The sequence below is a fragment of the Microtus oregoni genome, unplaced genomic scaffold (genome assembly GCF_018167655.1).
Source record: "Microtus oregoni isolate MIOR12 unplaced genomic scaffold, Mior012 000009F_ref0000495, whole genome shotgun sequence".
NCBI lineage: Eukaryota > Metazoa > Chordata > Mammalia > Rodentia > Cricetidae > Microtus > Microtus oregoni.
In genome coordinates this window covers 49,173,658-49,199,326 of record NW_024543068.1, presented here as the reverse complement: position 1 = coordinate 49,199,326, position 25,669 = coordinate 49,173,658, and the positions used below count along the sequence as shown (strand labels likewise).

General features: G+C 42.4%; 1 protein-coding gene across 5 annotated transcripts in view; it reads left to right on the top strand.

Annotated features, from left to right (window-relative positions):
• Positions 1-25,669, top strand: part of Immp2l (inner mitochondrial membrane peptidase subunit 2) — an 815,636-nt gene that overhangs the window by 65,288 nt on the left and 724,679 nt on the right. For 4 of the 5 annotated variants that reach the window (XM_041658413.1, XM_041658410.1, XM_041658411.1 and 1 more), the window contains exon 4: positions 10,027-10,130. In XM_041658413.1, the coding sequence (XP_041514347.1) occupies positions 10,027-10,130 (104 nt within the window). Of the gene's footprint in view, positions 1-10,026; positions 10,131-20,899; positions 21,048-25,669 lie in introns of those variants that run through there. The other variant, XM_041658414.1, reaches the window with a different exon arrangement.

The following is a 25,669-nucleotide window of genomic DNA, read 5'->3' as shown; positions in this document are numbered from 1 at the left end:
CTATCATGGTGGGGGGGGGGGCATGGCAGCAACCAGAGGGCACGGGGGCAGGAACAGGAAGCTGAACACTCACTTGTGCAAATGTAAACACACACAGAGAGAAGATAAGCTACATGTTGTGTGAGGCTTTTAATCTTCACGACCTACCCAGTGTGATACCTTCTGCCAGTAAGTCTGCACAGCCTAACCCCCCGCCCCCCAGAGCATCACTTACAGCTGGGGACCTTGTGTTCAGGTGTGTGAGCCCATGGTACATTCTCATTTAAACCACTGTTTTACCTTTCTTGCAGTCTCCTGCCTCCACCAGCTTTCTCTTTGTAAATACCAAATAGTATCTCTTATAGAAGTTGGTCTTTTTAAAATTGTAGACCACCTGAGAGAGAAAGCTTGCACTATTTTGCTGAATTCTTTAGCCAAACATGGTATTCTCCATTCTCATACATTCCCTGCACGTGGTTTCCCTCTTCCTTGTTGTTATATAATGTGCACACTTGCCATATTCTCTCCATCTGTTCATCTATTAATGGGTATCAGGCTGATGACATATTTCATCTATCCTGGCTAGTGTTGTACCTAATGAGAATGTGGGTATCTCTGTGTGGTGACCATGATTCCCTCAGATACATAGCCAGGACTGGAATGACTCGGTTCTAGAGTCGAGTGTGTGTGTGAGCTTGTGTTTAGGTGCACATGTGTATATGGTGTTTATGTGAGCTTGTTGTAGGTGTACATGTATATGTGTGCGTGTATTTGTGTAGGACAACCTTGATGCTGGGATTCTTCTTTGATTGCTCCGCTGCCTGATTTCTTGAGGTAAGATCTCTCAGTCGAGCCTGGAGTTCTAGAGTAAGGCTGGTCTTCCTAGCTATCTGGCTCCAGCTATTCCCTGTCCCTACCTTCAGCACCTGGAATTACAGGGCGCTCAGCACCTGGGATTCAGCTTTTGCATGGGTTCTCAGCATCACTCTGCTCCTCTTGTTTGAGCTGCGAACCCTTTAGATGCTGGTCCATCTTCCTGAGCCTGTGGACATTTTCATGTATACTTATCATTTTGTGCATCCTAAACATGTTTGGATTAATTCCAGATTAACAAGGAAGGCCCCAAATAAAAGGATGCTGACCTTTTTCTGCTTAAGCAAAGTGAAGAGACATCCACCAGGAATTTAGAAATGAATTTTAAAATGACCTTCCATGAGACTTTGAATTTAGCCTTTAAGAGAGCAATTGGGCAAAGCGCTCTGTGAGGCTTAGTTTTGTCTTGACCTTGTGGGAGGTGGTACTGGGTCTTGCTTTGCTGTATTCTGTCATTAGCCCCCATTGTCATCTCATTTGTTGACTTCTACACTGTATCGTGTGCTGTCTTAAGATTTTGTGGATTGCCTTTTTCTCACTCAACCCTCATTTTATAAATGAAGAAATGAGGCTTAAAACTGTTGAATAATTTGCCAGATATGACTAGTATGGAATTGGAGCCAGCGGCTCAACAGCAGCTTTCTTTCTTTAGTGCTCTGCCTATTTCAAAGAGTTTTGGTTGCTCCTTGCCTGGTGATGTTAGGCACTGATCTCGGGGTCTGGAACATGTCAGGCATGTGCTCTTTGACTGACCTGTATGCCCCTGGCCACACCACGTGTGGTCTTTAGCCTTTCGGTTCGGGTAGGACAGTGGGACGAAGTGAGTGTGAGAATGCCAGGTTTCGAGGGTAAGACAGAGAGAGTGGGTCGTGCAACCCTTCTCTAGTCATCCAGTGGTCAGCACTACCTTCGCTCTGTTCCCAGGGCTCTACAGTGCTAGCAGCAATGTCACAGACACATCGATCTCATCTTTTGAGGTCTGGGTCGACGCACCTGTAATCATGGAAGTCTTCTATTTATTTGCTTATTTTTTGTTTTGCTTTATAAACTGTGTTATTTGAAATTGTTCATAATTTTGAGATAGTCTCTAGAAATGTGCAATTTAAAAATGTTAACAGTATGACATGATGTAGATTGTCTCGTCAAATCAAAATCAAAGTTTATGACTTAATTTAGATTTTCTTTTTATAACTTCTTTGATTAGGAATGATTGCTTGTTCTGTCTGAAGAACACAGTTCCATCCCCATAACGAATGGAACTTGTCAAATTTCTAAGCAATAACATAGTTTACTAATTTTTGTAAAATACCATCAATCAATTTCGATGTTCTTAGCTTCCCATGTGAAATCATCATTTTGAAGTTAGTGAATTACTATTTTTAAAAATAGTTTTGGAGAAGTCAGAAAGTCTTTCCTGTTTCATATATATACATACATATTATATATATATATATATATATATATATATATATATATGAGTATCAAGAGCTATATGGTTTTTCACATAATATGAATAATTTCTCAGTTCAGGTATCTGAATTGGTATCTGGCCAGTCTGTGTAAGCGTTACTTTGGTTCCTACATGTACACTATGGTTACTTTATTCTGTCATGGTTGCCATTATTCCACTGTGGGTAATAGCAAAGCAAAGCATTGTTGAACTTCATCCCCAATGATGACATTGTCCTACTTGATAACACACAAGAAATTTCTTACTCAGGCAGCTAAAATACTTTCCGTGAAAGAGATGCCCACTTTGTTGTTTACATAATGTGTGTTGTTTGGGAACCATCTTACTTAACTGTGTTTGAAGTCTCTTCAATCTCTTAACTTTCTACTATAGTAATGAGATTAAGTGTAGGAGGCTGTTTAGATATGAGAAACCTTTGCGTGAGCAAGAGAGTCATATCTGTAGGAAGATATTTATTGAATGCTATCAATGAATTACCTAAACTGCTATGGGAGTACAGATGGGAGAATAATTAATTCAACCTTGAGGAGGAATGGAATAGTAAGAGAGAGTTCCATTGCTTCCTTTATAAACGCAACAAGGTTTTCCTGGTGGTAGCTGTGGACTCCACCATTTCATTGTGAGAGATTCAAGCGCTGCCTTTTGGGATATTTTTTTTTGTTCCCTACACGTGTCTGTTGTTTACACGCCCTACTTGTTGTTTCTAACAATAAGCTCAGATAAATTGGAAAGATGGGTGATTCTGTAAGGGAGAGGAGGATTTGAGTGTCGCCAGCCTTAGAACATGAGGTTGTAAGTTCTGAAGTTTTACAGGGAATTGTAGATATTTAGTTTGTTGTTGTTGTTATTATTATTATTATTATTATTTTTCCATAATAGAGGATGACTGAACCCAAGCTAGCCTTTCAGAAAGATGTAGACTTTTACAAATGGGAAAAGGGCAGAATGAGAGTCCAATGATGGGCTCTAAAAGTTAGAGTTAGGATCGATCTTGCAATGTGTGGAGATAACACAGATATGATAGTATATATACATGACCCCAAAAACTCTACCAGGGAACTTCTTACAGCTGATAAATGCCTTCAATAATATGGCATGATACAAGATCACCTCAAAAAAATCAGTAGCCCTCCTATATATAAATGATAAAGAAGCTGAGAAAAAAATCAGGAAAACATCACCTTTCACAAAAGCCACAAATAACATAAAATATCTTGGGATAACACTAATTAAAGAAGTGAAAGACCTATTCAATAAGAACTTTTAAGTCTTCGAAGAAAGGAATTGAAGAAGATACCAGAAAATGGAAAGATCTTCCATGCTTTTGGGTAGGTAGGCTCAACATAATAAAAATGGCAATCCTACCAAAAGCAATCTATAGATTCAATGCAATCGCCATCAAAATCCCAACACAATTCTTCATGGACCTTGAAAGAACAATAATCAACTTCATATGGAAAAAAAAAAACCCAGGATAGCCAAAACAATCCTGTACAATAAAGGAATTTCCAGAGGCATTACCATCCCTGGCATCAGGTTCTATTACAGAGCTACAGTAATGAAAACAGCTTGGTAGCGGCATTAAAAGAAAGAGGTTGGCCAATGGAATCAAATTGAAGACCCTGATTAATCCACACACCTATGAACCCCTGATTTTTGACAAAGAAGCCAAAATTATGCAATGAAAAAAAGAAAGTATCTTCAACAAATGGTGTTGGCATACTGGATGTCAACATGCAGAAAAAATGAAAATAGATCCATTATCTATCCCCATGCATGAAACTCAAGTCCTAATGAATTAAGGACCTCAATATAAATCCTATCACACTGAACCTGATAGAAGAGAAAGGAGGAAATAGCCTTCAATTCATGGGCACAGGAGACGACTTCCTAAATATAACCCCAATAGCACAGACACTGAGAGCAACAATAAATGAATGAGACCTCCTGAAACTGAGAAGCTTCTGTAAAGCAAAGGACACATTCAATAAGCATTCAACAAGGCAGCCTACTGAGTGGATGTTGTAAGAAGGAGCAGCGGGCTACGTTCCTGGCACCCGGCTGCCCGCACGGCTAGCTTTACCCGAAATAATTACACGGAAACTGTATTCTTTTGAACACTGCCTGGCCCATTAGTTCCAGCCTCTTATTGGCTGGCTCTTACATATTGATCTAACCCGTTTCTAATAATCTGTGTAGCCCACAAGGTGGCTTACCAGGGAAGATCTTAACCTGCGTCTGTGTCCGGTGGGAGAATCATGGCGACTGCCTGACTCAGCATTTTTTCCCCAGCATTCTGTTCTGTTTACTCCGCCTATCTAAATTCTACCCTATCAGAGGGCCAAGCAGTTTCTTTATTAATTAACCAATGAAAGCAACAGACAAATGACCATGACCCTCCTCCATCAAGTGGAAAAAGATCTTCACCAACCCCACTTCTGACAAAGGACTGATCTACAAAATAAATGAAGAACTCAAGAAATTAGACATCAAAATTCTAAATAGCCCAGTTAAAAAATGGGGTATAGAACTAAACAGAGAATTTTCAACAGAAGAATCTCAAATGGCCGAAAGTCACTTAAGGAAATGTTTAACATCCTTAGTCATCAGGAAAATGCAAATAAAAAAAAAACCTTTGAGATACCATCTTACACCTGTCAGAATGATTAGGATCAAAACCACCAATGATAGTTTATGCTGGAGAGGATCCATTGCTGGTTGGAATGCAAACTTGTACAACCACTTTGGAAATCAGTATGGCGATTTCTCAGAAAACTGGGAATCAACCTACCTTAGGATCCAGCAATACCGCTGTTGGGCATATACCCAAAAGATGCTCAATCATACTACAAAAGCATTTGTTCAACTATGTTCACAGCAGCATTATTTGTAATGGCCAGAACTTGGAAACAACCTAGATGCCCCTTTACCGAAAAATGGATAAAGAAAATGTGGCAATTTACACATTAGAGTACTACTCAGCTGTAAAAAAACAATGACATCTTGAATTTTGCATGCAAATGGATGGAACTAGAAAACACTATCTTGAGTGAGATAACCCAGACCCAAAAAGTTGAATATGTTATGTAGTCACTCATAAGTGGATTCTAGCTATAAACAAAGCACATTGAGCCTATAGTTCATGATCCTAAAGAAGCTAAATAATAAAGTGAACCCTAAGAAAAACATATAGATCCAACTGGAAAGTCGAAATAGACCATAAGTCTTAGAAAGGAAAACATTAATTTGGGGCTTGCTTATAGTTTAGAGGTTTAGCCCTTCGTCATCATGATGGGAAACATAATGACATAGGCAGACATAGTTCTGGAGAAGGGAGAGAGAGAGGAGAGAGAGGAGAGGGAGAGAGGAAGAGAGAGAGAGAGAACATATCATTGAGCTGGCTTGGGCTTCTGAAACATCAAAGCCCACCCCCAGTGATATACTTCCTCCAACAAGGCCACGCCTCCTAATCCTTTCATAATCTTTTCAAATAGTGCCATTTCCTGGTGACCCGGCATTCAAATCTGCCAACATATCGGGGGTCATTCTCATCCAAACCACCACATGCTCGGAGCTCCAAACAATGTTGCTAGTCTTAGAGTTTAAGTTTATAAATGGGGTTACAATAAAAGAAAATGTTGCTCATTTACAATTTAAAAATGCAATTCTGTGAGAGTATGCTCACTGTTGTGTGTGGAGCACTTTGGATTTACCATTGAGAAGAAAGTGACTTGAGGCTACAAGGTCTCTCCCTGAACTCAGGGCACACCGATTCTTGCTATTCTAGCTAGCCTGTTTGCTTCAGAGTTCCCTTCTGTCTGTTTCTGAAATGCTGGGATTGCAGATGGGTACCACACCCACCCTGCTTCAACCTGAATTATGTAGATTTTAACTCTAGCCTTCATGTTTGCAGAACAAGTGCTTTATCTTGAACATCACCTGAACCTTCTCCCCAGCTTGGAATTTTTAACCAAAGTCAAGCTCTTTAGAATTTTCCTGCTGGGTAGACTGTTCTTGTTTAGGGGTTAGAGCAGAGGGAGCTGGGAAAAGTATACATACATATAATAGATCTTTTTGAGATGGTGATTATGTGCTAGGAGCTGATATGATCACTTTAAAGAATTATCTCATCATGGTGACACCCCGCCCCTGGAGGCTGAGGGAGGCAGATCAGGGCTACAGAGTGAGAAGGAAAGAAGAGAGTGATTTTAGTAGATTAGTGTTTTAAAGCTCGTCAGAATGACCGGCTGTCTGGAGAGCAGCATGGTGAATGATTAGCAGGTACTGATCACCATGGCTTATTAATTGGGTACTAGTTACTAATCGCCATCATTTTGCTAGTATAAGAAGGCACAGTGAAGATGAGTAACTTGCTCATGACGTGGCTGGAAAGCAATGGCATCCTTTGCAGTTGGAGGGGAGATACTGGTGAGTGTAGACGTATTGCGAGCTAGGCGGAGACTGTGCTTGAAATATGATGTATCATATATGAAAACTACTCTGAGAAGACGGACGGAAACACCACGTGGCTTGCTGATTGGGAATAAAGCCATCTCTAAATGCTCAAGAGGGTTGACTGTAACAGCGGTAAATGACTCAGAAGAAGATAAGGAATAAAACATTAAGCTCTATTTTAGTCACGTTGAGATTTGATGTCACACAGTCAAGCGGGGTGACAAGCAAGGAATGCGGAGCTAAGGAGGGTGATTAGGGGTTACACAAATGTGAATGATTGGTGGGGTCTCTGCTGGGGGTGTTTGAAGTTTCCAGTGGTAACAAAGTGTGGTTCCCCCCCTACACAAACCTGCAAAGTTAAAAATAAAGTCATGCTAAAATCTCTGCGTAAAATGACTACATCTTTGCCCACACGTAATTTAAAGGAAACCTAGTGGCAATCCGAGGAGCCTGTTTTTATTTGTTTTTCCTGTCTGTGTGGTATTTGTATATGCATACATATATGCTTTTGATATACATGCGTGTTTGTGTGTGTGTATGGAGACCAGAGATGGACACTGGGTATCTTCCTCAGTCTTACTCAGATGCTCTCCACCAGTTTTGTTTGTTTGTTTGTTTTTTTGAAACCAGGTCTCACTGAATAGCCCTGGCTGGCCTGGACTCCCTATGTAGATCAGCTTTAAGTACAGAGATCCATCTGCTGTTTTCTTTTACACACTGGGATTGAAGCCGTGTGCCACTGTATCTGGCCACTTTTTAAAATTGCTCTCTTATTTTATTTCTAAACTTTCCCTCTGACCTTTAAAATCAGGTTCTTGAAAATGTTGTTTCCTGGAAGTCCTCAAGCCTCACGGCTGACAGGGAAACATTTGGCACGAGCTGAAGAGTGAAACTTGGTCACCACCATGCTAGCAGGTGCTGGGTCCAGAACCTTCAGAGTCTGACCTTGAGGTTATTTTTCTTATGCAGTAAACACAGTAAAACATCGGGAAAAGCCTCCATGTGACAGTTATCTCAACAAAGCTTCAGGGATGGTTACACCTAAACTCCCTTGCAAAACACACCTCTTTAGCAAAGTTCTTAAGAATGAGTTCTGTTGAAGATAAACAGTGCCCCCAGGCCACGGGCATCAGGAGGAAGGATCTGTAATAAGCATAAGGATAGATTCAGTAGACAGAGAATGCAAAGTACATGCAACTTCCTTCATAAGGAAGGGTTCCACTCACTGAGAGACAAAGCTCAGGATTTGGCCTAAACAGTACTCAGGATTTAGGGGAATTCAGGTGAAGGCTGATTCCACAAAATAGGTTGGTAGACAATATCCACTCCAGCCTTCCGGGTGGAAAGGCAGCCTTTCCTTCCCCTGAAGAAGATTGCATGCTTAGCAATTCTGGTTCCCCCAATGCTTTGTCGAAGCTGTGCCTCCTCCAGTTTAAAACAGTGTATTTTTATTATAGCCTCTCCCCCGACAATGTCTTCTAGACCCATCCCTTCCTCTCACCCACTCAGCTTTGCATCCTTTAAAAAAAAATCAAGTCCAGTTTGTGCTGTTCACATACCTGCTCAAGCTAAATAAAGCCAGACAAAATTCCATGGAGAGGGCAGACGGGCACTGAGTCCCACCCCTAGCTGAGGAACCCATGGAGGGCAGATGGGTACTGAGTCCCACCCCTAACTGAGGAACCCATGGAGGGCAGATGGGCACTGAGGTCCACCCCTAACTGAGGAACCATGGGCCACTGATAGCTGTGGAAGAGGGAGACTTTTCTTTCAGAATGTGGCTCTTGGTAGGTCAACCACACTCCCATGGATGGCTCCAAATCTACCTCATTTTCTCTAAGGCTGCATCTATAACTGAACCTGGAGCTCACTGATTTGGTGGGAGTAGCTGGCCAGTAACTCCCAGGGTTCTGCTCCTTTACCTCCTAGAAGCTGGGGTTACAGCAGACATAACCATGTCTTTTTTGTGGCTGTTGGGGTTCTGAATTCTGTTCTTTTGGTGTATGCAGCAGGCTTTACCCATGAGCCATCTCCATAGCCCCTGATTCCCAGGAACCTTAAAAGCGTTTGCCACTGTTGTTTCAGACATGGCTGCCTGACCCTTGACTTGGTTGTGTTTCCTCTGCAGTCATCATTAGCCTTGCAGCGAAACAAACGGCCTCACTCTTGGGAACCCTTCTGTCCTCAAAGAAATCGCTGCATCTCACGTCTACACTTTCTGTCAGCAGTAGAAACACTCTCTTCATCCTTCATTTTTTCTTCCCCCTCGTTCCTTCTGGACGTGTTATCCATGGACTGTGTTGTTTCTCCATGCACATAGCATGGCTCACTTGTGACATTTCTGTAGCTAAGCGAACGCAGTGCGTCTCAGTCATTGCTTCGTTCATCCTTAGGCACAACCGGTATTGTCTGAATTGTGGGAGGAAGGCCAGTTACTCTCCTCAGGCAGAGACCAGGACCTCTGTACATACTCTTGGAAAAAGAGGGATGGAAGGGTGGAATTGTGTATTTTAGTGATTTTCCCATCCTTGTCCTTCCTACTCCTGGTGGTTCCTCATGTATATGTTTTGCTGGGTGACATTAGATTATTTCCTTCTTTTCCACAGGGAACGATGTTGTGGGAGTAGGTCCCACCAGATTATTATCCTAGGATAATTAAGTCCATCCTTGCACATGTTTTCATTATTCATAAAACTTTTTTGGTATCTCTCTACTAGAATTTAGTAATTCATTTTAGTCATATTTTCCTTGCAAATAAGTATTGGTTGAAAGGTTTCTGTACTCCAATATTGGATTCTTCTGCCAAAGTAATAAATCAGATCAGGCCAAATTAATGAGTCCGGGTTTAATTCGAGCAAACCATTCCCTGGGTGGTTCTAGTAGAAAGAAAACAAACCACAAGGGGAAACCACGTGACAAGTCGGGGAACCTCATCTTAAATAGCCTGTGGGTGTGGTCCTGGGCATCTCCTGGGGAGGAGCCGCCCTTTCTAGGGCTTTCTGAGACGGGGCAGGGTTTGGAGTGAGGGGGAGGGGGAGGAGGCCTGAGACGGAGCTCCACCCAAACATTGGTAACTTGTTTACTTATTCTGTTACATTTTGGAAAAATCCTAGTTAGCAGGTTTGAAAACTCATTTGTTCTTATTCGAGACTTGCAAAAGATTTGAAAGGTAGGAGTTTTTAAAACTGAATTCTGCTGCATAAAAACTGAAAACAATTCCAAGTGACGGATGCATCTCTTCTTTGCAGCCTTCTCTGAACCCCGGAGGATGCCAGTCCTCCGATGTGGTCCTACTGAACCACTGGAAGGTGAGGAATTTCGAAGTCCAGCGTGGAGACATTGTGTCACTGGTGTAAGTAACCCAGAAACTTTCTGTATTTGCATTTCTGCGCATCGGGATTTCACTGATAATTTACTGCTATTTGGCCAGTTATGAAATTAATGAGTCCATCTTAAATACGATCAGTATTGATATATAGCAATGATCAAAAAGGTTTTTTTTTACTTAATATATGTCAGTTGGATGACATAATTTGTAAATTTTGTTTAATGAAATGTTGAGTTGATATTATTTTGCAGTATTTTACAATTTTGCATCTTGGTAAGCAAACTTATGTGCTACGTTTTACTACTTTTGGAAAGAAACCATTCTTAGGAGATGATAATTATGATATAAGATGCAATGGTACTTGTGTATGTTGTGATTTTACCTGAGAAAAAAAGTTTGAAATAGTAGTTTTCTGGACTTCTGTTTGCATCAAAAGATGGCGCTGTTTCTCTGTAAAACTTTGTGGCTGGGCGGGACTAAAGATTGTACCCGAGGTTGGCTGTAGAGGAGTGTCAAAGTGTCCATAACTGACACGGTGACATAGTGCACTTCTGCATGTGCTTGAGTGGTTTATAGTCCAAATTTTGATTTGTTTTTTAAAAAAATAAGCCTACCCAGACCAGACTGCAGCAGACCTTGCTTAATTCATTCTGGCTGGAGCTGTTTCTAAAAGCTGTTCTAGTAGGATGCTTGTTCCAGAGGCCAGCGCAGGGAGCTGCAGCTGATGTGGTACTCTGAGTGTTTATTTTCGCGACCAGAAAACCTACTATTGAGTGAGAAGCTTTTTCTTCCCCAGTCATTCCTTTCTTTTGAGCTGGAACGAAATTTTTTTTTTTCTTCTTGGATGATAATTTCAATAGGTAGAATTATCCAGTATCAACTTGCTCAATCCAGTAGACAATTTTACTGCTGGACACAGGTATTCTGTAAGTGTGTCTCCTTCAAGACTGCTCTTACCAGGGTTCATTTGAAACTACATTACCTACCTCTGGTCAGTAGGTAATGGGATACAGGGGAGTGGAATGATGGCAGACAGCCAGGGATGGGATTTAAACGCTTCTGAGGTTCTGAGTATTTTCTTTAATGTTAATCTACTCTTTGGAGTGTACGTTTACTTTGTCATTCAGTGCAGTGTGTTTTTGCTACCCTCTGATAAGCCTCTCCGCGTGGAATAAGCCTATCATGTCTACATTGTTTTTTGCCTTTGGTTTGACAAGTTTACATCCTCGCTTAGTTCTTGACGAAGAGGATACCCACCCAAGAGAAAGAAGCCATGTAACAGTGGGCAGCTGGGCAGTCCTCTCCCCCTAGGAAAACAAGCTGGCCGTCTCTAAGCAGGCAAATTTGAATAGGGCATCGAAAACTGTGAGATAGCTCCTTGAAATTCAGGGTTGTGAGTCCATAAAAATATCCTGACATACCATCATTTATTTCTAAAGGAAAACACAGCTTTTTTAGGTAATTGTTATAGTGATTGATATTTATTATACAAATTAATGTAAACGAACATTTGTATTCCAATCAGGATTAGGAAATTATAGCTACTGCAGGTGAAGCACATTATTTATTTATTTAGTCTTTTGAGACAGGGTTTCTCTGTGTAACAGGCCTGGCTTTCTGGAACTCACTCTGTAGACCAGGCTGGCCTGGAACTCAGAGAGATCTGCCTGCCTCTGCCTCCCAAGTGCTGGGCTTGAAGGTGTGCGGCACCGTGTCCTGCTGGTGAAGCACATTTTTAATGCGTCAGTGCTGTATCTGCATCATATAGAGATGCCATAACTTCATTTCATATACTCTGTTGCTAGCAGGCCTCGTTTGCATAAAAGAACACTTAGTGTTGGGATTATGTTATTCAACAACAAATATTTATTAAGCCAGTCCTGTGCTGGCTGTTTCAAACTTAGTTTGGTTGTCTATTCTTTAGCTTGAGGTTGTACTATGAAAGCTATATCATGTTATGGTATTTTCTGTCTAGTTTTATGAGCAAACTGCTTTCGGACATATGTCCTTATATTTTCCTACAATCTGTAGACTGCTTCATTTGAAAAGATCGGTGTTGGTGTGATAAACTTTCACCTATTTATTTAATCCATGCCAAGCAACACTGAATACTTGGTTCCTACAAAAAGCTCCTCTGTAACTTTTAATATGGAGGATAATTTTTATTGCTTTGTTGAGAGATTGTTGACCAAGGCTGTTTCTCAAAGCTTTCAAGACAGGTCTGAAGGGGGAGCAGGTATGCCCTGGAGTATGCCTCCTTATGTCTCTTTCTCTTTTCCTGTCTTTTTCTTTTTGAACCGTTGGTCCCAGTGGAGTTATTGTTTAAGCATATTATTCAGTTATGTTAATTCAAGAGGAATATTTACCCAGTCACATGAAAGACAAGGCACAGTATCATTCGCTGTCATTAAGTCCTTAGTATTACTGAGTATGTGTAGGTGGCACTGTACTCTCTTAATGGATTTGCAGTCTAATAGTAGTGCTTAAGGTGGATTTTCTATACCTTGAAATTGACTTTTTATTAACCTGTGTGATGGCCTTACTGCAATTGGCTTAGCATAGGAATCACAGTTTCTCAAAGAATATATCACCTAGCAAGTCCAATGGGATTGAGATGCTTTATAGTAAATCTTAAATAATCACATTTATGTTTGAATGTTTTATTCTGAAATAACATTAAACCTAAAGAAAGTCTGTATAGTAGTATAGAGAGTGCCCTTCTACCTCTTCCACTGTGAATAAAATCGTACACAATCAAAGTAAAAGTACAGTTATTCAATGTAGGAAATGCCATTGATAGAATATGTTTAACTGTGTGCTTTAGTCATTCACCAGCCTTTTGACTAATAATCTTTTAGATTTCCCTGGGCCAAAGCATATTGCATTTTATTTTATTTTTCATTTCACTTTGGTCTTCTCTAGCCTGTGACAGTTCTTTAGTGATTTTGTCTTTTATGAACTTAACACCTTTGACGTTACTGGCGAGTTGCTTTTCAGAACGAGGCTCTGCCATCAGTTTTCATGGCTGTTCAGCTTTTGAATGGGGGTGGGAGTTGCTGAGGAAGGCATAGCAATGCTGACAGCTGAATAAAATGGAGACTCAGGCAGAAAAGGCAGCATCGCCAGTGGGTAGATGGGGGAACTGATCACAGGGTCAGTTTTTTTAAATTTACAATCCCATCACTTACCCCCATGCTTTTGGTTCAGTTTTTTTTGGGGAGGGGGATTGAGACAGGGTTTCTCTGTGTAGCTTTGGTGTCTGTCCTGGAACTAGCTCTTGTAGACCAGGCTGACCTCCAATTCACAGAGATCCTTCTGTCTCTGCCTCCCGAGTGCTGAGATTAAAGGTGTGAGCCACCACCATCTGGCTTATTCTTTTAGCTATAAGTCCCCCATATATATGTTCTACAAGTTTGCTTAGTGAATATATGGGTGTATGGCTTTTAGAAATGAGCCAAATCTACAGCTGCTAGGAAATAAGGTTTGGGAACTATGCAGCTTGGGGAAAAGGCTAAAGAGTGTAGCAGAGGTAGACAGGTAGGAAGGAAGAAGGGCTGGATTTCAGATTATCTTAGTTAGGGTTTTTATTGTTGTGAAGACACACCATGACCATGGCAACTCTTAGAAAGGAAAAACCATTTAATTGTGGTGGCTTATATTTTCAGAGGTTTAGTCTATTATCACCATGGAGTAACATGGTGGTATGCAGGCAGACATGGTGCTGGAGAAGGAGCTGAGAGCCCTACATCTTGACCTGCAGGCAATAGGAAGTGGTCTGAGACACTGGGTGTCGCTTGAGCACAGAAGACCTCAAAGTCCACCCCACAGTGACACATTTCCTCCAACAAGGCTACACCTCCTATAATACTACTTCCTATGAGTTTATAGTCAAACCACCACACAGATGTTGGTGTAAAGTATTGCCGTAGAAGGTTGCTGCGAGGACTTCTCACATGCTGCCATCTGTCTCCTCGTCACATTAGACATTGTGCTATGTATTCTGACTTTTCATTTCATCCTCATCCCACTGTCTATAGGAAGTTGCTTATAGCATCATGGAATTCAGAGCAAGCACATGACTAATGAGGAACAAAGAGAGATCTGGCTCTGGGTACACATGACGTGGACCTGTGCTCCTTGATTTCTGGGTCCGTGTAGCAGGGCAAATTCAGTGGAACTGCTGCTGTTCGTGTAGATGATAACAGTTTGGAGACTCCTCGGCAAATCAGTGCATTAATCATCCCACTTGTTTACTTTTCCCTTTACATTTAGAGAATTTTAAGTCGCCTCTGATATTCATTCTCCTTCTCTTGTGGACAAAGTCAGGTTTAAACCTTTGCCATACAAGGTACTGTATCCCTGGAGTATGTCCCACGCCACTTCATTTGACACTTCAGAGTCTGAGGTGAAATCCAGGAAGGTGAATGCTGTATAGCCAAGGCTGGCTCTATAAGAGGTAAACCTCAGGCATTGGGGAGAATGCTGGGGTGATCAGGCCCAAAGACAAGCCATATAGTTTTAATACTGGCTGCTTCTAACTTTTAGTCCTGAAGTAAGTGTTCTGTATTCGTTTTTATTTTTTTAAATATTTATTTATTTATTATGTATACAATATTCTGTCTGTGTGTATGCCTGCACACAGACCTCATTACAGATGGTTGTGAGCCACTCAGGACCTTTCGAAGAGCAGGCAATGCTCTTAACCACTGAGGCATCTCTCCAGCCCCCTGTATCCATATTTATTGTATTATTTTGTTTTTCTCTGCCGTAGCAAGAGACCTGAAGAAGCTGCTTCAGGGAGAAAGGATTTAATTTGTCTCAAAGTTTGTGAGAATCCAATGACAGGAAAAAAATGGCAGCTAGAACTTGCAGATGAGGCAGCATGAGCTGGCTCCTATCTGATCTGGGTAGATGAAGGTGCAGAAAGCAGACTAGAAACAAGACTGGTCTGTACACCTCACGATCTGTCCCCTAGTGACAGCCTTCCCTTCTAGATGTCACTTTCTGAAGTTTCCCCAGACAGCAGCAGCATCAGCAGTCCTGGACCAGGCGTTCCAAACAGCTTGAGAGGAGATGTTTCACACTCAAACTATAACACCCCTTGTTTTAAAAATCAACACAGCAGGATAATATTATTATATCCAGCTTATAGATAAGAGCACCGAGGTCTAGAGGATAGGAGTAGCTTGCTTGAGGACAGAGTAAGTAAGCATCAGATTCAGGTTAGAAGTGTATTACGCCAAAGCCATCCAAGTAGCATCATAGTTAAGTATCATGGTACCTCCTTGTGTGTTGTGATGGTGTAGCTGAGCAGCTTACCAGTTCTTGGCAAAGAAGTCACAAACACTGGTGTGTATATGTTTTTCGTTATTCCTATTTCTGAAGCAAAATTACTATGTGATGATTGCTAAAATGTAGTCTCTTTACTAATAGTCCCCGGGCTTTATTATGAGCCCAGAGTATGGAAATGACTTCCAACAGCTGGCTCGCGACGTGTTAAACATTGGCACTTCCTGACAGAAGGCCAAGGTGGTGACGACATCCCCTGCAGTGAATATGAGCAGAGTTATGGAGATTTGAGCTGGATAAATAGGTGAAACAGACTAGGGTCTTGGGGGAAGAAAAAAAGAGAGATAGAAAGGTTCTCATTTTCTTGTGTCTTAAGTTCTTGTAAATCTTTAAAGGTCCCCTGACCTACCAAGGGAAATTAATTGGAGCTTGCTAAAAAAGGAAACTCATGCTTTTAAACAAATGCCTAGAGCAATGATAGGACTGAATAATGACCTATAATTGTATTAAAAGCCAGTTGAGCTCGGAAAATATAACTGCATATATTTATCCGCTCTACTTGTTGGTGCGCATTCAGAATTTATTTTTGTTTAAGCCAAACATTTTTTTTTTCTAAATTTGAAGGTAGTTTTGCCCACCCAGAAAGGCAACAGCTTGCAGAGCAAGACTGTTAGGGTGAAAGGCCCAAGGCTCTAGCCTTTATTGGTGATTGACAGTAAACTACTGTGAAGTGAAATCCTGCATCTCACTTGAGTTTGAAGAGAGTCAGTTCATGACACTTTACATTACCCGTAGTGATTTATTTTTATTACTAAGTCTATTTGCAAGTGATAATTTTCTGGAAAAATAGAGTGAGGTACAGCATTGTTGCTGTTGTTTGGTGTAGATTTAACTGATTTTTAAAAGCTGTTCATGTGCATACAGAATTGCTGTCTGTAAAGCCAGCTTTAATCGCAGTTGGTTTCCTTGAGTAGGTAAACTGCCTACACAATGCGTATACATTTAATTATAATGAAACATTTTCTCAGTTCAAAATTTTGTCTTATGGAGATTTTATGGTGATATAACTATAGGCACTATTCATAGCCTCTGTTCATCCCATTTTATAAATACTGCATCTTATGAGAGATAAATAGAAGTTGTCACAGAAGAAAGTTGTGCAGGCCGCGTTCTGTGAGATACTGCATGCTTATAACTGTTTTTGTTTGTGTGGTGGAGGAGTGCAACTTGCCAGGAAACTGTTACTTAATTTAAAAAGGAAAACAAAGGCAACGTGCAAGACAGCATTATGGAGGGGCTGAGAGTACACATTGTGTGTTCCATGGAAGGGGATGTTGAGGAACAGCATATTGTAGAAGATCTGTGTGTGGGTGTGTGTGCACGCGCGTGTGTGTGTGCGTGTGTGTGCATGCATGTGTGTGTGAGTGTGTGTGCATGCATGTGTGTGTGCACACGTGTGTGTGTGTCCATGCATGTATGTGTGTGTGCATGCGTGTGTGTGTGTGCGTGTGTGTGCATGCGTGTGTGTGTGAGTGTGTGTGTGCATGCATGTGTGTGTGCATGCATGTGTGTGCGTGTGTGTGCATGCGTGTATGTGTGTGTGCACGTGCCTGTGTGTGTGCACGCGCATGTGTGTGTGCGTGTGTGTGCGTGCGTGTCTGTGTGAGTGTGTGTTGAGGCCTAAAGAGGGGGTTGGATCTTTTTGGAACTCGTTACAAAAGATTGTTAGCTGCTATTGTCGGTCCTCTGCAGAACACCAAGTTTTCTTATCCTGTCAGCCCTCTTTCCTGAATCTGCGCAGTATTATTTCAAATTAGTTTAAGTAATAATGTGAACAGAATTAATTATGGTTTTCAAACAGTGAGGAAGTAGGTATCAAGTAGAAAATGAAGCTGAGTCAAATAAACTGCTATAGACATACAAATTTATCCTATGTACTTTTGAAGCCAGTAGTAGAATCTGGATCCATATCTAAAAATAGTCCACTAAGATCAGTAAGAACAGATTTCGACTCCTGGCTTTATTATTCTAGTAATTATATTTCAGCTAAGTCCACTGTTAGAAAAATGAGAAAACACATTGTAGGATTATCAGAGGTATTTGAATATATACAAAGGGGTAAAGGTCCTGGAGTGAAGGAAACACGTCAAGGTGAGCCCTGTGTTTGGTACCACTTCCCTTTCGTTTTCTCAGTTGGTAAGCATCACTGGCTGTTAGGCTAGGAAGCTACAAGTGGTAGCCAAAGTAGTTAGATGCTGGCTACAATTTTTTTAAATTATTTTTTTATGTTATATCCTGGCTGCAGTTTCCTCTCCCTACTCTCCTCCCAGTCCTTTCTCCCTCTCCCCCTTTGCTCCTATCCCTCCACCCACTCCTCCTCCATTTCTGCATAAGAAAGGGCAGGTCTCCCATACATGTCAACAAAACATGGGATATCAAGTTGTAAGACTAACATCTCCTCCAGTATTCAGGCTGAGCAAGGTGACCCAGTATGAGGAATAGGGTTCCAAAAACCAGGAAAAGAGTCAGAGGCAGCCTGCTCTGACTGTTAGGAGTCCCACAGGAGGACCAGGTGACACAACTGTCTCATACATGCAGAGGTCCCAGGTCAGTCGCGTGCAGGCTCCCTGGTTGTTCATGCAGAGGTCCCAGGTCAGTCGCGTGCAGGCTCCCTGGTTGTTCATGCAGAGGTCCCAGGTCAGTCGCGTGCAGGCTCCCTGGTTGTTCATGCAGAGGTCCCAGGTCAGTCGCGTGCAGGCTCCCTGGTTGTTCATGCAGAGGTCCCAGGTCAGTCGCGTGCAGGCTCCCTGGTTGTTCATGCAGAGGTCCCAGGTCAGTCGCGTGCATGTGCAGAGGTCCCAGGTCAGTCGCGTGCAGGCTCCCTGGTTGTTCATGCAGAGGTCCCAGGTCAGTCGCGTGCATGCTCCCTGGTTGTTCATGCAGAGGTCCCAGGTCAGTCGCGTGCATGTGCAGAGGTCCCAGGTCAGTCGCGTGCATGCTCCCTGGTTGTTCATGCAGAGGTCCCAGGTCAGTCGCGTGCAGGCTCCCTGGTTGTACATGCAGAGGTCCCAGGTCAGTCGCATGCAGGCTCCCTGGTTGTTCATGCAGAGGTCCCAGGTCAGTCGCGTGCAGGCTCCCTGGTTGTTCATGCAGAGGTCCCAGGTCAGTCGCGTGCAGGCTCCCTGGTTGTTCATGCAGAGGTCCCAGGTCAGTCGCGTGCAGGCTCCCTGGTTGTTCATGCAGAGGTCCCAGGTCAGTCGCGTGCAGGCTCCCTGGTTGTTCATGCAGAGGTCCCAGGTCAGTCGCGTGCAGGCTCCCTGGTTGTTCATGCAGAGGTCCTAGGTCAGTCGCATGCATGCTCCCTGGTTGTTCATGCAGAGGTCCCAGGTCAGTCGCGTGCAGGCTCCCTGGTTGTTCATGCAGAGGTCCCAGGTCAGTCGCGTGCAGGCTCCCTGGTTGTTCATGCAGAGGTCCCAGGTCAGTCGCGTGCAGGCTCCCTGGTTGTTCATGCAGAGGTCCCAGGTCAGTCGCGTGCAGGCTCCCTGGTTGTACATGCAGAGGTCCCAGGTCAGTCGCGTGCAGGCTCCCTGGTTGTACATGCAGAGGTCCTAGGTCAGTCGCATGCATGCTCCCTGGTTGTTCATGCAGAGGTCCCAGGTCAGTCGCGTGCATGCTCCCTGGTTGTTCATGCAGAGGTCCCAGGTCAGTCGCATGCATGCTCCCTGGTTGTTCATGCAGAGGTCCCAGGTCAGTCGCGTGCAGGCTCCCTGGTTGTTCATGCAGAGGTCCCAGGTCAGTCGCATGCATGCTCCCTGGTTGTTCATGCAGAGGTCCTAGGTCAGTCGCATGCATGCTCCCTGGTTGTTCATGCAGAGGTCCTAGGTCAGTCGCGTGCAGGCTCCCTGGTTGTTCATGCAGAGGTCCCAGGTCAGTCGCATGCATGCTCCCTGGTTGTTCATGCAGAGGTCCTAGGTCAGTCGCATGCATGCTCCCTGGTTGTTCATGCAGAGGTCCTAGGTCAGTCGCGTGCATGCTCCCTGGTTGTTCATGCAGAGGTCCTAGGTCAGTCGCGTGCATGCTCCCTGGTTGTTGATTCAGTCTCTGTGAACCCCTCTGAGCCTAGGTTAGTTGATTCTCTGAGTTTTCTTGTGCTCTTTGGTCCATCTGGCTCCTCCAATCTTTTCTCCCCATTTTCTGCAGGATTCTCTGAACTCCTTGCATTGTTTGGCTGTGGATCTGCATCTGTTCCCATCAGCTGCTGGATGCAGCCTCTCTGATGACAAGTGGACCCGGCACAATCTATGAGCATAGCAGAATATTGTTAGGCATCATTATACTGACATTTTTTTTTGTCCAGTTGTGTTTGGTTCTTATCCTAAGTCTCTGGGTCATCCAGCCTGTGGGTCACGGTGCTCCAGGCAGTGTCAGGGATGGGCTTACACTTTCCTGGCATGGATTTTAGGCTGGACCAGTCATTGGTTGGCCACTCCCTCAATCTCTAGGCTTTTCTCATCCAGCACATCCCTTGGCAGGACCGACTGTAGGTCAAAGGTTATGTGGCTGGGTTGGTTTTTGGAAACAGTTTTTGGCAGTTTTATTATGCTGAAAGATCATAAGTTATAGTTCAGAAAGTATGTTGGGGTTGCAGAGAAAATAATCCAAGCTTTTGGTTGGATCTTAGCAAGTAGAAAAAACTACAGAGACACTTTTAATTTATAAAAATTAAAATACAACCTCTGAATTTTAAGGTGATATGCCTTTATTTTTATTGTCATTACCAGAAAAAGCAAATCTCATGCAGAGTTTTTATTATTATTTATTTTTTTTTAGTGCAGTACCTGGCTTTTAATATACTGTATATCAGAACATGACCTAGAAAAAGAAAATTTACACAATAAATAAATGATGTAGATGATTGTGTAGCAGTCAATATAGTGTCATGGTCAGCTGTGGGCTATCATATAATCATAATCAATACATTGAAAATGATGAAAGAATGCATAAGTTCACAAAAAAATTCAAGGATTCCACACATGGAAACTGTTGCAAATTCCTTTAGAATAATGGTTGGTTTGGCAGGAAGTTCGAGCCCTGTGGGAGGCGAGACCTGATGGCATGTGTAAGGGGAAGTATGCATGTCATCTGTGGAGCACTGAAGGAAAGGACCTGGTGAGTGTTTTAGTGACTGTGATGTCACAAGCCGGCCTCCATCTAGGGCGTCCCAGAGGAAGGGGAGACAGAGAGCGTGGAAAGAGCTCTCTGTGAATAGAGGAAGGCCAGTTTTAAAAAGTAATGAAAGACACGACTCACAGGTTCTAGAAATTTTTATCAGGGTACAATAACTAACAGTGCATTTTAGTCACATGATTGAATAACAAATATCTCATAAGGCAAAAGTGTCATATATCACTGAAACAAACAAACAAAATAGCAGATGTTACTTCACAGAAGGCAGGAAAAAGCTTTATGGCTGCTTGAAAGTAATACAAAAATCTTTCCAACAGAGTTTGAATATAAAAGAAAAATCCTTCACCGTGACATGGAAGCTCTCAACCCAGGCCAGAGCTCTCCCATTGGACTTCACTTACAAAGCAAGTCAAAGTGTGAGGAATTTCAAGATGATAAGCTCAGAGCATTAAGACTCAAAAGGATGGTGGGGAGGATTGTTTTGTGATGAATGCCCTAACCCCCACCCCTTCCCAAAATTGTGCCTTAAAAAAAAAGCAAACAAACCATAAAGTCCCGTTTGTGTCGCCTATACAGTGTGGGAATGGGGCCATCTACTAGAGTGTGGTTGGCCCATTAGGGGCCACACCACCAGAGTTTTTACATTTTTTTCTGTCTTGTAGTTATTACTGTCTTTCTTGTCAGCTTGAGATGCATCTCACTAGCAAACACACTGTCCACTTGCTCTTCCAAAAGAGCGGTACCCCAGTACATGTGCTGTTTCAGGGTTCACACCCTGCAAAGGTGGAGGGAGTCTTAAACCTGCCCTTACACATAGATTCACGTGATCAAGGTCAGTAGTTACCTTCCAGTTTTCTCCTTCTTTAAGGAAAAGACACTGTGTTTGCTGCGTGGAAGTGACAGTTGCTAGAAAATGTGTCAGTGACTGATAAGAAACGGGAGGGGTTTAGAGCAAGAGACTCTAAAGTTACAGGAGCTTAGGAGCTCAGGAGAAAATAGCTCTTTCCCAAAGTGGAGGACTATACCTTTAAGAAATGTTTATTTCCATTAATGAGAAGCTTCAGTGACCCGTATTATGGACTGTTCTCTTTTGCATAATATAGTGACAGATTTACTCAAATTCAGAGGCCGCATTAATATTTACCGACAGCACAGCTGTAAACTTCACTTTATTAAAACACATATGGATGGTAAAATTGCGGACGGAGGAGGTGGCTCAGTTCGGTTTGGCTACGGATATGCTAATTATAATTCAGCATTCTGTGCTTTTAGAGGTCATAAGTTCCATGGCAAAGGTTTGCGTACTTGGCATGCTGAAAAGTCACAACCGTTCGGCAGAAAACAATTTAGTGTGACTAGGCTGTCTCACATCCATCTCGCCATCTAGTTAAATAAGGATCATTAAAGCATTCCAGGTTTATTAAACATTCATTATTCTATGAGAGGATCCGTAAAGAGCAGTCAGAACGTGAAGAAGTAGTCTGCAGGCTGCGGCCATCGTGGCAGCATGCTCACCGAGCTAAGGAAGGGAAGGACTGTGAGGCACAGAATGGATCCAAATTTGGCCAAAAAGGATTTGTAATAAATCAAAGAGAGAAATTAGTTAATAAAGAAAGGGGCCAATTATCAGCAAAGGAGGAGGGTGTATTTAATGCTTCCAAATGGAAGGTTAAACTGCTTTGGTGAACTTCAGTTTAACAAAAAGGAGAAAAGCAATATGGATAATTAGGAAATAATAAGATCATACTGGAACAAAGTCAGAAACTTGCCTTGGGTGTTAGCGGAACATTGGCTAATGAACTCGCCCTCCTGAAATTCTCTCTGCATGTTCACTTTTGCTCTAGAAGGGGGGAAGGTGATGTTTCTCGTTTTTGAGGAGGTCTCATTCTCTGGCACAATTCATCATAATGTAATTTTAAGGAGACAAATACTGAAATAGAAAAAAAGAATTTCTTGTGCCTAGAATTTCTTTGTGCTGCTGATCAGTTCTTAAATTTGAGTTCACTTCCTGTCCTGTTTGGGTATAGCATTGCCGCTAAGGACGGTCAGCTTGATGGGTCCATAAGAGAGATTCTGCCTCGGAGACTGGGCCTTGTCTCTGTGTAGCATAGTTCAGGCTCAATTAAAAAACACTTCGGTTATAAAGAACGGTGAAAAAAAGATTTTCTACTCCCTTATAGTTATTTATAGAATTCACACCTGTGTGGTTGGTTATTCAAGTACTAAAAATCATGCAAATAGATTTTTGGCCATTTTTTTTTTTTGCAGTTTGAACTTTATGTTCCTATGAACTTTGAATTATGAGAAGGTTTTGGACATTGTTTCCAGAATCAATATCAGATACTTTGACCTCTGTCCTAATGATGAGTTAGGAAGAAAAGTACCCCAATAATTAAATTCAGAGATGACTACAGATTTAAAGATGGTATGAATAAGAATTCAGGCTTGGTTTATGATGGTATGTTCAGGAAAAGGTCATTTGATATATAAAGAAATATTTCCTCTAATTGTGACCTTTCTTTTGTCATTGATATTCTTATAATTAGCTTGTTGTTTGTTAGACGTTATATCAAACATAGTTCAGTTGTACATTGACATCTAGGGGAGCATGAAAGACTTTCAGAATGTTAGCAACATTGCCCCAGGTTGACAGATCGGTAGTAACTCAAGGGGTGGTCATCATTATGTAGTTAGAAGGACTGTATCAGGTGCCAAGAGGCCAGGTTCTAGGCTCACTTGATTATGTGTTAACTAACTTGTCAGTTAGCATCTGCAGATCCGTTTTCCTTTCATGGTACTGGGAGTTGAACCCGGGGCCCAGCTGTTGTTCACATGACATAAGCTCTGAGCGCTGAACTATGCCCTCTGCCCCCGTTTTCATCGTCCGTGAAATAAGGGATGACTTCTGCTAACATCCACAGTGAGCTTTAACTTGTCACAAACACAAGTTAAATTTATCTTGTCTCTATCCTAGTTTATAAATATAATACGTTATAATGGTTTATTGTATTTAAAAATACTGACAGTTCCTCTAGCAAATGTTTTCCATGTGCTTGTTTTGAGCATGGAGTTGGCCTCTGTGAATGCAACAGTAAAGAAAACGGACAAAAGCGTCCGTTCTTGGGACTTCCTGCTGCTGGGTAGAGTATGTTGAAGAAGATACATTTAAAATAGGCATTTTTTTGAAACTTGTCACAAATGTGGCCTGTGGGTACGTGATTCTGGCAGTTTGCTATTCACTATGTTAGCAATTGTCAAGCACGTAGCGCACCATTTCCTAATTCCACACACAGTTGGACCACGGCTAACTTGAAATTGGCTCTGAAGGTAATAATTGCATGATGCAGATTAATGGTGGGCCGCCTCTGTAGACGAGCTTCCCCCAGTGCTGCTCAAGCCCTCACCTCAGAACTCTGCTCCAGCTTCTCACCTCTTCAGGCTAACCTTCTTTGTATAGTGCCCAATGTCAGGTGTTAGAACCGAGGGCCAGGCGTCGTCTCTAATCATGTATGTTGTGTGGTCAAGGCATAGCGGAGCCTGATGCGTGAGCTTATCTGAAAAACTACGATGTAATAACTGAAATAAGTGAGCCACTGGAGTGGAGGAGCAGAAGGAAAGAATGGGAATTGAAGCTGCATTTTAAAGAGGGGTGGTCCATACCAGAGAAGAAAGAACCCAGAGCTAGAAATGGCACGCATAAGGGAATGGTCACACAGGTAAGGGGTGACTAGTTCTGTAGGAATTGGACAGAATCAAAGCTTCCTGTTCTAAGCTTGTATGAGAGAAATCCAAACACAGTCAGACTTTCCCTCATAGCACAGGTCAACACTGTGATTGAATTTCACAACATTATCTCTTTGTGATGCAGAATTAGTAATAACCCTTTCTAACAAATTATAGACTTTATGCCATGCAAAAGGCCCATCAAATGTTACTTTTGGTAAATATGTCCTAGCACATGGGTACTGAATCTGCCATTCATGTGCATCTAATCACTATTAGCTGTCATTACCGTAAAAGTAGGAACGGCAGGGGCAACGGCTGACTTTAGCTTCATGCCACAGTATTCTGTACTGAGAGGAGAGGACGCAGACAGCGCTGAGCCGCTGCTCTGTGGGAGGTAATAGCAGGGAGGGGACAGGAGTTGAGAGTGCAATGGCTTCGGAGTAGGTAAACACATTGCCTGAAGTAACGTGCAGGAGCACCATGCAAGGTGGAGGAAAGCACGCGGACCAAACCCTAGAAAGGCCGTCACCTGTGCGTGTCTGACTCCACTCGCCACGGCCCAACCTCTCATCCCTGTGAAGACGTACCGAGGTGATAGGCCGCTGAGAAGGGAGGCAGCATTACGATTTGTTTTTATCAGTAATGCCATTTGGTATACCAATAATAGTTTCACTAGAGAGAACCCAGGATATCTCTGCAGAGCGGAGCGAACATATCTGATCAGAAATCCCCTTACTCCTTTCATCAGCTCTGCACTTGGCTGGGGACGGTAGATCTAGAAAAGAACTAACTCTCAGGATCCGCTTGTTAATCTACTGCACAAACTTTGGTTTGTACAAGCTAAAACAGTGTTTTTTGTTCAACTTAATATGGGAAATTAGCAAGAACAGAATTTAGTTTATTTCTTACTAATGAACTGATTAATTTAGCCCGTGATGGCCTTGATTTGAAATCCTGGATACTCTTGTCTCAGCCTCCTGAGAGTTGGGACTTTAGGCAGGCACCATCATACCTGACTTCTGCTTTTATTTGTGTTTTAGATAGTTATGCTTTTTGGTTTGTTTTGTTTTTGAGACAGGGTTTCTCTGTAGTCCTGGAATTAACTCTGTGGTTGATCTCCTAGAGATCTGCCTGCCTCTTTCTCTACCTCCCAAGTGCTGGGATTAAAGGCATGCACCACTACTGCCTGGCCACCTGTGCTTTTTAAGTGGAAAGAATAAGGATAAGCAGATTTTTGCTAAGTTACAGTAGGTAGAAATTTTGGTTGGTAATTGTTACAGATGGGCCTGAATTTGTGGTTGACGTCCACCATAATGTTCCTGTGAGGCTTCCATAGCTTCTTCAGTAAGGTAGGACTTTAA